The sequence below is a fragment of the Phoca vitulina genome, unplaced genomic scaffold (assembly GCF_004348235.1).
Source record: "Phoca vitulina isolate PV1807 unplaced genomic scaffold, GSC_HSeal_1.0 scaffold19, whole genome shotgun sequence".
In the NCBI taxonomy this organism is placed as follows: domain Eukaryota; kingdom Metazoa; phylum Chordata; class Mammalia; order Carnivora; family Phocidae; genus Phoca; species Phoca vitulina.
The window spans coordinates 15273377-15285052 of NW_022589722.1; the positions used below are offsets into that span (position 1 = coordinate 15273377).

At 36.7% G+C, this 11676-nt stretch overlaps 1 protein-coding gene across 1 annotated transcript in view; it reads right to left on the reverse strand.

Moving 5' to 3' along the window:
• The window catches only part of SYCP3 (synaptonemal complex protein 3), a 12974-nt gene extending 6674 nt beyond the window's left edge, over positions 1 to 6300 (reverse strand). The window contains exons 1-5 of the mRNA XM_032416452.1: positions 5493 to 6300; positions 4930 to 4996; positions 4750 to 4784; positions 1771 to 1888; positions 845 to 944 (exon numbers count right to left, since the gene is read on the reverse strand). Coding sequence (XP_032272343.1) covers positions 845 to 944; positions 1771 to 1888; positions 4750 to 4784; positions 4930 to 4996; positions 5493 to 5625 — 453 coding nt within the window. The 5' untranslated portion in view covers positions 5626 to 6300. The remainder of the gene's footprint in view (positions 1 to 844; positions 945 to 1770; positions 1889 to 4749; positions 4785 to 4929; positions 4997 to 5492) is intronic.
• Between the last annotated feature and the right edge of the window lie 5376 nt (positions 6301 to 11676).

Below are 11676 nucleotides of genomic sequence, written 5' to 3' on the forward strand. Positions count from 1 at the left end.
AAAAAAAAAAAAAAAAAATAAAAAAAAAAAAAAAAAAAAAGAGTAAACCATGCTTTGCCATAATGACTGGTTCAGGAATGGGCAAATGATCCAAACTAGATCAGTGATATTCCTCCAGAGGACTTTTCTTTCTGCCAGTTATCAAGCAAAACTATCTTTCTGCTAGTTATTGAGGAAAACCCAGTCGACTGGGGTTACTAAACTTGTAGTAAGTTTAAATTGCAAGAAGCTATCTTGCTTACCACACTGAAAGAGCCTATTAAGAATTGGAGACAGAGGGACACCTGGGTGGCTCAGTTGGTTAAGCATCTGCCTTCAGCTCGGGTCATGATCCCAGAGTCCTGGGATCAAGTCTTGCCTGCTTCTTCCTCTGCCTGCTGCTCTCTTTGCCTGCTGTTCCCCCCTGCTTGTGCACTCTCTCTCTCTCTGACAAATAAATAAATCTTCAAAAAATTAAATAAAATCTTTAAAAAAAAAAACTGGAGACAGTGCCCAAATGACACTATATAAGCAATTCTTTCTTATACCCATCCAGCTATGCCTGAAGTTAAACTACCCCTGGACTTCTTTTATATAAACTAATAATCCTTCTTTTGTACTTTGACAATTTCTGTCACTTGGAACTGCAAGAATCACAACCAATATAGGAAGCAAAGGCCAACAGCTTTTGTAAGTACGGTATGTGCTTGTAATTCCCTGGTTTACCATTCAGCAGGACCAAAACACATAGCCAGCATGGGAAATGGAACCTAGCTGAGTGTCACAGATCTACTACACAGCTAGGCTCTCCATTCCTACTTGACACTTGGTTATAACTGATTATAAAATTAAGCGTGATACTAACAGCTAGTTTTTCTTCTTGTTCCTCAGCTTTCTGCATGTCTATATCCCATTGCTGAAACAAAGTCAGAAACTGCTGAGAATATTCTTGGTAAAGCTTCTGCCTGTAAAACACAAAAATGAATATTTTCATACTGTATACCAAAACATTCAAAACAAAATTTATTTGACATACTTTATAAATACTAAAGAAGGAAATAATGACATCTTAAATTTTCAAATATGAAACCAAAATGTAAAATTATGATTTATGCTGATTTGGGAAGTATTTCTTTTCCTAACCAGCTAACAGAAAAGCCCTCTCACATGCTTTAGTTCCTAAAAACTATGGAAGTTTTATTATATATGCAATTTTTCCAGAAAAGTCCATTTCATCTCCAAGCAGTTTTTTATTTTTTCCAACCAAATATAGGTTCCGATATGATAGATTCAGTGAAGTTATTATGTTTATCATGTAAGATTTCCAAACAAATATTCCACTTAATTTTTCCCCACTTTGGTACAACAATGATTTTGTAAAAAAGAACAATTAAGTCAATTCAGCTAAAACACACAGATGTAATATTTACAATAAGACTGATCTTTCTACATTGTTAAGCAGGTAACTATCACAAGGCTAATAATTTATATGACATTTAATTTTTATTCAGTTGGTGCATTTCTAGAATGAATATGAATAACCTTCAGAGTAAAAAACTCAGTTGTTATTTAAATGGAGAAAAAGACAATCTGCATTGATTTCTAAGAAATATATCTCAAGTCTATGAAGAAAGTTATAGAACAAAAAGACTTAAAGAAAAATCAGGCCAAACACATATTTTACTAGAGACCCCGATAAATAGAAGAGGATAGTATTTTTCATAATTTACAGCAATGAATACTAAGAAATGATACAAATGTCATGGCTGTGAAAAAAACCAACGACCTTACCTTTGCTCTTGTTGGGTTCTCCAAACATGTTCAATTTTCTGGTTACTAGTTTTGAGAGAAGCCTTTGTATACAATTCTAGTCTTTTTCTCTTGGCAAGAAGAGCCTTGTTAATGTCAGCTTTATCGAAAATGAACATTCATTAAAACTTGTTGAAAATTATTTTGTTCCCACACATTCAAATTAAATAGGGATACAGTTGGTTCGACTGTTTTGGAAAGACATTTAAAAATAAATCTTAGGGATGCCTGGGTGGTTCAGTAGGTTAAACCTCTGCCTTCGGTTCAGGTTATGATCCTGGGATCAAGTACCGCATTGGGCTCCTTGCTCATCAGGAAGCCTGCTTCTCCCTCTGCCTGTTGCTCCCCCTGCTTGTACTCTCTCTCTCTCTTTTTCAATCTCTCTCTTTCTCTGACAAATAAATAAATAAAATTTTGAAAAAATTTAAATTAAATCTTAAAGTAGGTATAATATTAAAAAGCAAGATTATTTGTTTTTTTTCCTAAGAAAACTTTCAGCTATTAGTATCCCTATTTTGATTTTCCTAACTGAAGTTTTTAATTTAGAGATGATTGAAAAAAGCTAACCATGAAAAAAGAAAAGGGAGTCTCAAAGACAGACCTTTAACTTCCTCATGAGAAAACACTAATAAAGGCTAAATTTTTCTAAATTTGTAAAATACTCTCCAAATGAAAGAACTCATGTAGATGAGTTATTGCTAGAACTCATCATATGAAACACACAAAATTATTTTTAAAAAGAACCCAAAAAGGGGTGGCTCAATCGATTAAGTGTCCACCGCGGGCTCAGGTCATGATCCCCGGGTCCTGGGATGGAGTCCTGCATCAGAGCTCCCTGCTCAGCAGAGAGTCTGCCTCTCCCTCTGCCTGCCACCCTCTCCTCCCCTCGTGCTCTCCTTCTCACAAAAGTAAATAAAAAATCTAAAAAGAATCCAAAAAGGATAAAAACAGTTAAATAAGAAAATTATTTTTAAAAAATACACTCCGTGATACTTTTAAATATAATTTTTAGGGCGCCTGGGTGGCTCAGTTGGTTAAGCGACTGCCTTCGGCTCAGGTCATGATCCTGGAGTCCCTGGATCGAGTCCCGCATCGGGCTCCCTGCTCAGCAGGGAGTCTGCTTCTCCCTCTGACCCTCCCCCCTCTCATGTGCTCTCTCTCTCAAATAAATAAATAAAAAAAAATCTTAAAAAAAAAAAAAAAAAAAAATAAATAAATAAATAAATATAATTTTTACCAAAAGAGATAAAAACGAAGCATAGGAACATCTTAAGTAAATATCTTGATAAATTCATTCGAGAACCTTTTTAAATACTTTTATGGAACTTTTTTTTCCTGGACTTACTAAAATTTTTTTCTTACTGAAGTATAGTTGACACACAATGTTATACATTAGTATCAGGTGTATAACAATGATTTCAAGAACTTTTTTTTATAGGACATTTTTACCCATAAGTACTGTATTTCATAAAAATTTTAATACCTCAAAAAATGCTTTGCTAAACACATGACTATGAATCTACCATCAATAATTATTTTTCAGTAATCATGATGGATTTGTATTACTATACAAATACTCTATATTTCTAATATCCACCTATGATAAATTTAGAAGATTATAAAACAAACATTTTTCTGCCACCAAATAGAGCAAAGCTTTCAAAAAAGACTTGACTGAATAAATAATCCATATAGAGGAGCCAAATTATTAACTCTTTTTTAAGAATACTATCCCCCGGGGCACCCAGGTGCTCAGTCAGTTAAGTGTCCCTGTTTCGCTCAGGTCAAAATCTCCAGGTCCTGGAGATCACATTGTGTTGGGCTCCCTGCTTGGCAGGGAGTCTGCTTCTCTCCCTCTGCCCCTCCCCTGGCTCATGTGTGCTCTCTGTCTCTCAAATAAATAAATAAAATCTTTAAAAAAAAGAATACTATCCCCTAACACAGTTAATGTAACTAATATCAAAGATACCATTTAAGGTTTAACTTTTTTTTTTTTTTAAGATTTTATTTATTTATTTGACAGAGAGAGACACAGTGAGAGAGGGAACACAAGCAGGGGGAGTGGGAGAGAGAGAAGCAGGCTTCCCGCGGAGCAGGGAGCCTGATGCGGGGCTCGATCCCAGGACCCTGGGATCATGACCTGAGCCGAAGGCAGACGCTTAACGACTGAGCCACTCAGGCACCTCGGTTTATTAACTTTTTATCTGATTATGTACTTCTTACTAGCTAGCAGGGTTACCTTTCTAAACTACATAGTTTAATAATGTAAAAAATAACAATAAAGAGGTATTTTAAAGGGTTCGATTTATACTGCCCCTAAGAAAAGAACACAGGTGGGGTACCTGGGTGGCTCAGTCTTTAAGCGTCTGCCTTCCGCTCAGGTCATGATCCGGGGGGCCTGGGATCGAGCCCCGCATCAGGCTCCCTGCTCCGCGGGAAGCCTGCTTCTCCCTCCCCCACTCCCCCTGCCTGTGTTCCCTCACTCGCTGTCTCTCTCTGTCAAATAAATAAATAAAATTTAAAAAAAAAAGAAAAAAGAACACAGGAATGTCATAGAAAATAACTAAATTGAGAAAATGAAAAACTGACATATATAAAGATATGTGTGTTTTTAACACTTAGTCCTTGAGTTTGTGAAAGTTCACACAAATAGGGATAGAGACATTCCCCTTCCATTTTTGTTCTAAAATTGCACAGTTCTCTAAATTCACACATATATAAAATAAAAAACCATTCTTACCTCACCATTGTTAATACCATTCTTACTCTTCACATTGACAACTGGAGATTAAGGAAATCTATGTAGCTGAATCACACATACTTAGGCAAAACCTTATATATGAGGACAAAGCATTAGGTAACAGTCTTATAGTCCACTGATTAACATTTCCTATTACACAGATTATGTGTTATATGGCTTAAAATAATTATCTTAAAAAACAAATATCTGCTAAAACATACCTCCAAATTTTTCCAGCATATTTTGTACTTCACCCCTGTGAAATTACATTAAAAAATTTTTAATTAAAGATTGAAATATCACACATACAATGTATTTTACAACAATACTCATTGGACAACCAAAGTAGACTTTTCTTAAAGGACTTTATGTAACAGAAAAAAATATTTTGAGCACATCACCCCATATCTTCAAATATTGCTGCAGAAGTCCTTTTCTTCCCATGCTTATCAATTACTGGAGTCTTCCCTGCATTGACAATAAAAAAGAAAATATTTTTGAAACTAAATATTCCATTTTAGTAATTTTTAATGGTATATCTTAATTTTGAGGACTTTTAGGCTTTTGTGCCAACATAACTTTTTAAAGCAGATATAAATACAGTACTTGCTCTGCAGTTTAGATGGAATTAAATCAGGATCCAGGACCATTTTATAGAAACAATTTTGCAAGCCTTCCTGTGTTAATGTCATAGTAAGCCAGGTTTTTATTTATTTTTACATATTATATATATTTATGCTATAGTTAGGTTTATTTACTTATTTATTTATGAAACAGACATCTGGAGAATAATGACTATAAAGGTAAGAGATGCTGTGTAAACTTTTCGAACTCCAAATGAGAAACATGAAGTATATGAAAATGCTTTACAAATAAAGTTTTATTATAGTCTAAAATGTAGTGCATCCCAGACAAATGAACTACAGGACATGGTGACTGCCCAACAATATTAGATATACTGTACCTTCAGTAACATCCTCCTCTGAACCACTCAGATCTTTTTTATCTTCTTTCTCAAAGTCATAGGCTCTTATAATCTGATCCTCCGTTGATGGCTTCCCAGATTTCCCTGTATGTTTTCTTCCAGAGGGCACCATATTTAGATGTTTTCTGACTTTTAAAAAATAAATCTGAATCCAAAGACACCATGTAAGTAAATTGGTAAATTTCAAAATTAGCGGTATCAAATAAAGTTTGTCTTAGTTGAATAACATTTTAGGAGTCTCCTCACTTATTTTGTTGGCCCAAAATTAACAAAGAAGATAATGACAGCATCGACCCTGATTCCAGGTGTGCGGCGATGGAGAGTTGGCATCTGAGGGCTATGAGATCTGAATTTTAATCCGGCCTCTGTCAGATTCTGGCTAAATTCGGGCTAGATTCTAGTCTGTGCATTTCCGTCACAAAGTGAAATTGTAGTTGTTGACAGGTTCGATCCTGTGAGCATGCCCCAAAATAAGTTCACAGCAAAATAAATATAAAATAAAAACGTTCTGCAATCTGTGCTTTGAGAAATAACGATTACGCCTAAGATTTTCACAACACAGACATCGAGGACAAAGGAAGAGAAGCCCTTAGTTCATTCTGTTTCTGACAGGTTTGGGGCGGGCACGAGGGAGAGACGCGCAGAGGGACGAAGGCCCACACTGCTCCCCGGAGGATATAAACTTGCCCAGGGCGTCGTGACCAGTCAGACTCCGTTCAGCCCTCGGCTTTCCACCCGCCCCGCGCCTGCTCAAGGTCCTGCCCTCAGTGAAGTTCACTGACTTCATTTTCCTGTCAGAGGCCCCAAGTAGAGCCAATAGGAAAGATTTACCTCACAGATCGAGAGTAGCCTCTGGCTCAGACTCTCGCGCTAGACAAAGTCCTCCCCTTCTCACGCCTAAAAAAAAAAACCCAATGGCCAAAGACCACCCACAGCTATAGGTCTCCAGACAGGTGTCCCTGCCACTCCAGCCCCCACCCCCCCATCTCCTCACCCGAGGCTCACGCTTGGCTAGCGCGACGCTCCTCTGAAGCAACTCAGAATTCACGCGGGAGAAAAGCCAGGGTCGTCTCGCCTGAGGGCGTCGCTGATTGGCTGGTAGCTGCGCGCGTGCGTATAGAAGGCCACAGGCTCCGCCCCCACGGGCAACTGACCACGAGACTGCTGACCCAGAGTGCCTTGCGGCGGGCCGCTGCGTACGCCGGCAAGCGCTCTTGAGGTATGTTCCTGTCTAGTTTTTTTTTAACTTAAGTTTTTTAAATTTTTATATTTGAAAGTTGCAGAATATATAAATTACGAAACATGATGAACATATGACCTAATTTGTGAAGTAGAATTGTACCAGAACCCTTGGCATTTTCTCAGGAAATCCTTTCCATCCTATCCCCGCCCCCAATTTCAGAGATATTGTTTTAATTATCCTGAAAAATCGTCGTCCCTCCCATTTTCTACGTTTTGTTACCACACGTAAGTGTCCTTAACTTTGCTTGGTTTTGTGTCTGGGTGATACCAAAAAAAAAATAATAATAATAATACCATATTCTTTGTAATATTCTGCCACTCACTTTTTACTTCACGTGTCACTAAGAATCTATTATTAGGTGTAGCCATATTTCTTTCGTTTTCACTGCTGTATGACATTTTATTGTGCCTCACTTTCACAGTTTATTCATTGATTTTCTTGACCATGCACATGTGGGTTGCTTTCAGAGCATAGCCTGTATAAACAGTGCCACTACGAAATTTTGATCTTACGCATATATGCTAAAGTTTTTGCAGAGAATCTAGGTGTGAAGTTGCTAGGTCATAAAATGGATGATATTCAGTAATGCTGAACTGGTTTCCAATTTATGTCCCCACCAACAGAGTAGAGTGAGTTCCCATTATTTAGTATACTCACCACTTGGTATAGTCAGATTTCTTTCTTTTTTAAAGATATTATTTATTTATTTGACAGATAGAGACACAGCGAGAGGGAACACAAGCAGGGTGAGTGGGAGAGGGAGAAGCAGGCTTCCCGCGGAGCAGGGAGTCCAATGTGGGGCTCGATCCCAGGACCCTGGGACAATGACCTGAGCTGAAGGCAGATGCTTAACAACTGAGCCATCCAGGCTCCCCGGTATAGTCAGATTTCTTAATTTTGCCATTCTAGGAGGTACAAAGTGATACTGCTTTGGGGTCTGCTTTATATTTCTCCAGTCACTCATAAAATTAAACTGTTGTTATACTTATTTGCTATTTGCATTTCCTTTTCCTCAAAATACCTATTTGAGGGTTTTTTTTGTTGATTTATAAGTCTTTATATATGCTGGATATTAATCTTTATTACTTTTTCTGTATCTTTTCAAAGAAACATCTTTATCCTAAAGTCATAAAAATATAAAGGTTTTAAGTTTTATTTTTTATTTTTTAAGTCTTTGTTCATTTAGAATCGATTTTTGTGCCTGGTGTCAAAGTAGGATCCAATTACTTTTTTTTACCCCATGTGGAACCCAATTTATTGAATAGTGCATGCTTTCCCTATAACAGCTATGTTCCTTCGTATAAGTTTCTACATGTTTTTTTGAGTTTGCGGCTTTAACCTGTTCCACTGGCGAGTCGTGCCTATCCCCGTGCCAAAACCACAGTTTTCATCATTCCAGCTTTATTATATCTTTGGTATCTTTTTTTTTTTTTTTTTGGTGGGCAGCAAAGCAAGGTTTTTTGAGCGATAGCAAAGTGATAGTACAAAGTTCCCAAGAAGGGAGGCGACCCGAAGGGGTTGCCCTATCTTTGGTATCTAATAGGGCAAGTCTCATACCTTATTGTCTTTGGGAGTATTCTGTGTATTCTTGAACTTTTGTTTTTCATGTAAATTTTAGAATCTGTTTTCCAAGTTCCATGAAAAACAAACAAACAAACAAACCTGTTGGATTTTGATTGGAATTGCACTGAATCTAGAGCTCAGTTTGAGGAAATCAGTCTTCCTATTCTTGAATATAGCATATTTTCCATTTATTTAGAACTTGTTTAATATCAATCAATAAAGTTAGTCCTTTTTTTCTCTGTACAGGGTTTGCACTGTTATTAGATTTATTTATAGATTATATTGTTATTGCTGGTATGTAAAAATCCAATTGATTTCTGATATTGATCTTATTCTTATATCCAGCTGGATATAATTTGTAGAGGCTGAGAGCGTATAATCATATCATCTGTGAATAATGACAGTTTTGTTTCTAATTCTTAGGCTTTTTTTTCTTTCTTTTCTGACTGTACTTGCTAGAATGTTTAGTATAAAGATGAATAGAAGCATCAGTACTGAACATTCTTCCCTATTTTAAAGGTCATGTTTCTAAGGTTTCTACTAACAATGATGATGCTGTATGCTCTTTTAGCAAATGTAGCTTCTATTTGTAGTTCGGTAAGTTTTTTGTTTGCTTGTTTGTTTTGTCATTCTGTTTTAAATCATGAATGAGTGCTGCATTTTATTTAATTATCTTTATATCTATTGAAATGATCTTTTCTCTTTATTTTGTTAATGTGGTAAATGAGATTCATTTGTTTTTCTAATGTTAAACCAAACCTACATTCCTGTGATATACCCAAGTTGATGATGATAAATTAGCTTTTTAAGCATGTTGCTATGTTTGGTTTATACAGCATTTTGTGTCCATTTTCATGACTGAGATTGGCTTGTAATTTTCTGCTTTTACCTAGTTTGGAATGAAGTCTATGTACATCACTTGCTCTGTGTTATCAAGTCTTTGTTCAAATGCTAGTATTCACATCAGTGAGGCTTTTCTGCCCCTACTTTTAGATATTGTAAATGCAAACTCTGCACCTTACTTCTCTTTCCCTATTCCCCTTCCCCGTATACCTTTCTCCTAGCACTTACCATTTTTTATTATAAATGTAATTTATTTGCTTTATTGTCTTCCCCAACCCCCTTAGAATGTAAACTCTGAAGGGCAGACAGAATTGTATATAGTGTGAGGAACAGATCTAATTTCATCTTTTTCCAAATATCTATCCAATTATCCCAACATCATTTACTAAAATGTCAACCTTTGCCCCCTGCTTGATTTCAAAATACTATCTTTATTATACACTAGATTTCCATAAGGAGTTGGGTTAACATCTGGATTTTGTTACATTCCACTGACCTATCATTCATGTACCAGTACCACACTGAATTATAGACACTTGTGAGTGTGTATATATATATATTAAAGATTTACTTATTATAGAAAGCACTAGTGCACAGAGTGGGAGGGGCAAGAGAGAGAGGGGGGAGAGAGAGAGAGAGAGTCTCAAGCTGACTCCCCGCTTAGTGGGGATCCCCATCCCCACTCAGGGATCAACCTCACCACGGTGAGATCACAACCTGAGCCAAAACTAAGATTGGAAACTTAACCAACTGCACCACGTAGGTGCCCCATGAGCATATTTTAATATTTGGTAGGCCCCTTGCCCCTCATAGCTATTTTTTTCAGGGTTTCCTAGCTATTCTTGCATTTAAAAAAATATTTTATTTATTTATTTGAGAGAGAGAGCGAGCATGGAGGGGCAGAGAGAGAGAGGGAGAAGCAGGCTCCCCGCTGAGCAGGGAGCCCAGTGCAGGACTCAATCCCAGGACCCTGGGAGCATGACCTGAGCTGGAGGCAGACAGTTAACTGACTGAGCCACCCAGGCACCCTTTTGCATTTTTAAAAATGTGACTTTTAGCATCATCTTGTGTCTAAGAAGAAAAACCTTGACTTTTTTTAAGTTTTTATTTAAATTCCAGTTAGTGTACATACAGTGTAATATTAGTTTCAGGTATACAATATAGTGATTCAACCTTTCCATAAAACATCAGATGCTCATCACAGCAAGTGCACTCCTTAATCCCCATCACCTGTTTTACCCATCCCTGCCACCTGCCTCCCCTCTCCTAACCAGCAGTTTGTTCTCTATAGTTAAGAGTCTGTTTCTTGGTTTGCCTCCCTCTTTTTTTTTTCCCCTTTGCTCGTTTGTTTTGTTTCTTAAATCCTACATATGAGTGAAATCATATGGTATTTGTCTTTCTGTGACTGACTTATTTTTCTTAGCATAATACTCTCTAGCTCCATCCATGTCATTGCAAATGGCAGGATTTCATTCTAAAAAGAATAAAAATGGTGGAGTAATACATTCCTTTCTATATATACCACATCTTCTTTATCCATTCATCAGTTGATGGACAGTTGGGCTATTTCCATAATTTGGGTATTGTATACAATGCTACTGTAAACATCAGGGTGCACATATCCCTTTGAATTAGTATTTTTTAATTCTTTAGTAGTGCAATTGCTGGATTGTGGGTAGTCGGTAGTTCTATGTTAACTTTTCGAGGAACCTCCATACTGTTTTCCAGAGTGTCTGCACAAGTTTGCATTCCCACCAACAGTGCAAGAGGTTCCCCCTTTCTCCACATCATTGCCAGCATCTGCTGTTTCTTGTGTTGTTTATTTTATTTTATTTTATTTTATTTTTATTTTTATTTATTTTTATTTTTTTTTTTAAGATTTTATTTATTTATTTGAGAGAGAGAATGAGACAGAGAGAGCATGAGAGGGTCAGAGGGAGAAGCAGACTCCCTGCCGAGCAGGGAGCCCGATGTGGGACTCGATCCCAGGACTCCAGGATCATGACCTGAGCTGAAGGCAGTCGCTTAACCAACTGAGCCACCCAGGCGCCCTTGTGTTGTTTATTTTAGCCATTCTGACAGGTGTGAGGTGATATCTCATTGTAGAGGTTTTGTTTTTTAAGATTTTATTTATTTGCGAAAGAGCATGAGCTGGAGGGGGGACGACACAGATTTTCCAACCCATGAGCGTGGAATGTTTTTCTATTTCTTTGTGTTGTCTTCAGTTTCTTTCATCAGTGTTTTATAGTTTTCAGAGCATACAGGTCTTTCATCTCTTTGATTAGGTTTATTCCTAGGTATTTCACTGTTTTGATGCAATTGTAAATGGGACTGGTTCCTTAATTTCTCTTTATGCTGCTTCATTATTGGTGTATAGAAGTGCAACAGATTCCTTTTTTTAATTTTATTTAAGATTTTATTTATTTATTTTTTTAAATTTTTTTAAAGATTTTTATTTATTTATAACATTTAAATATATATAATATTTATTAATATTTATTTATTTTACTTATT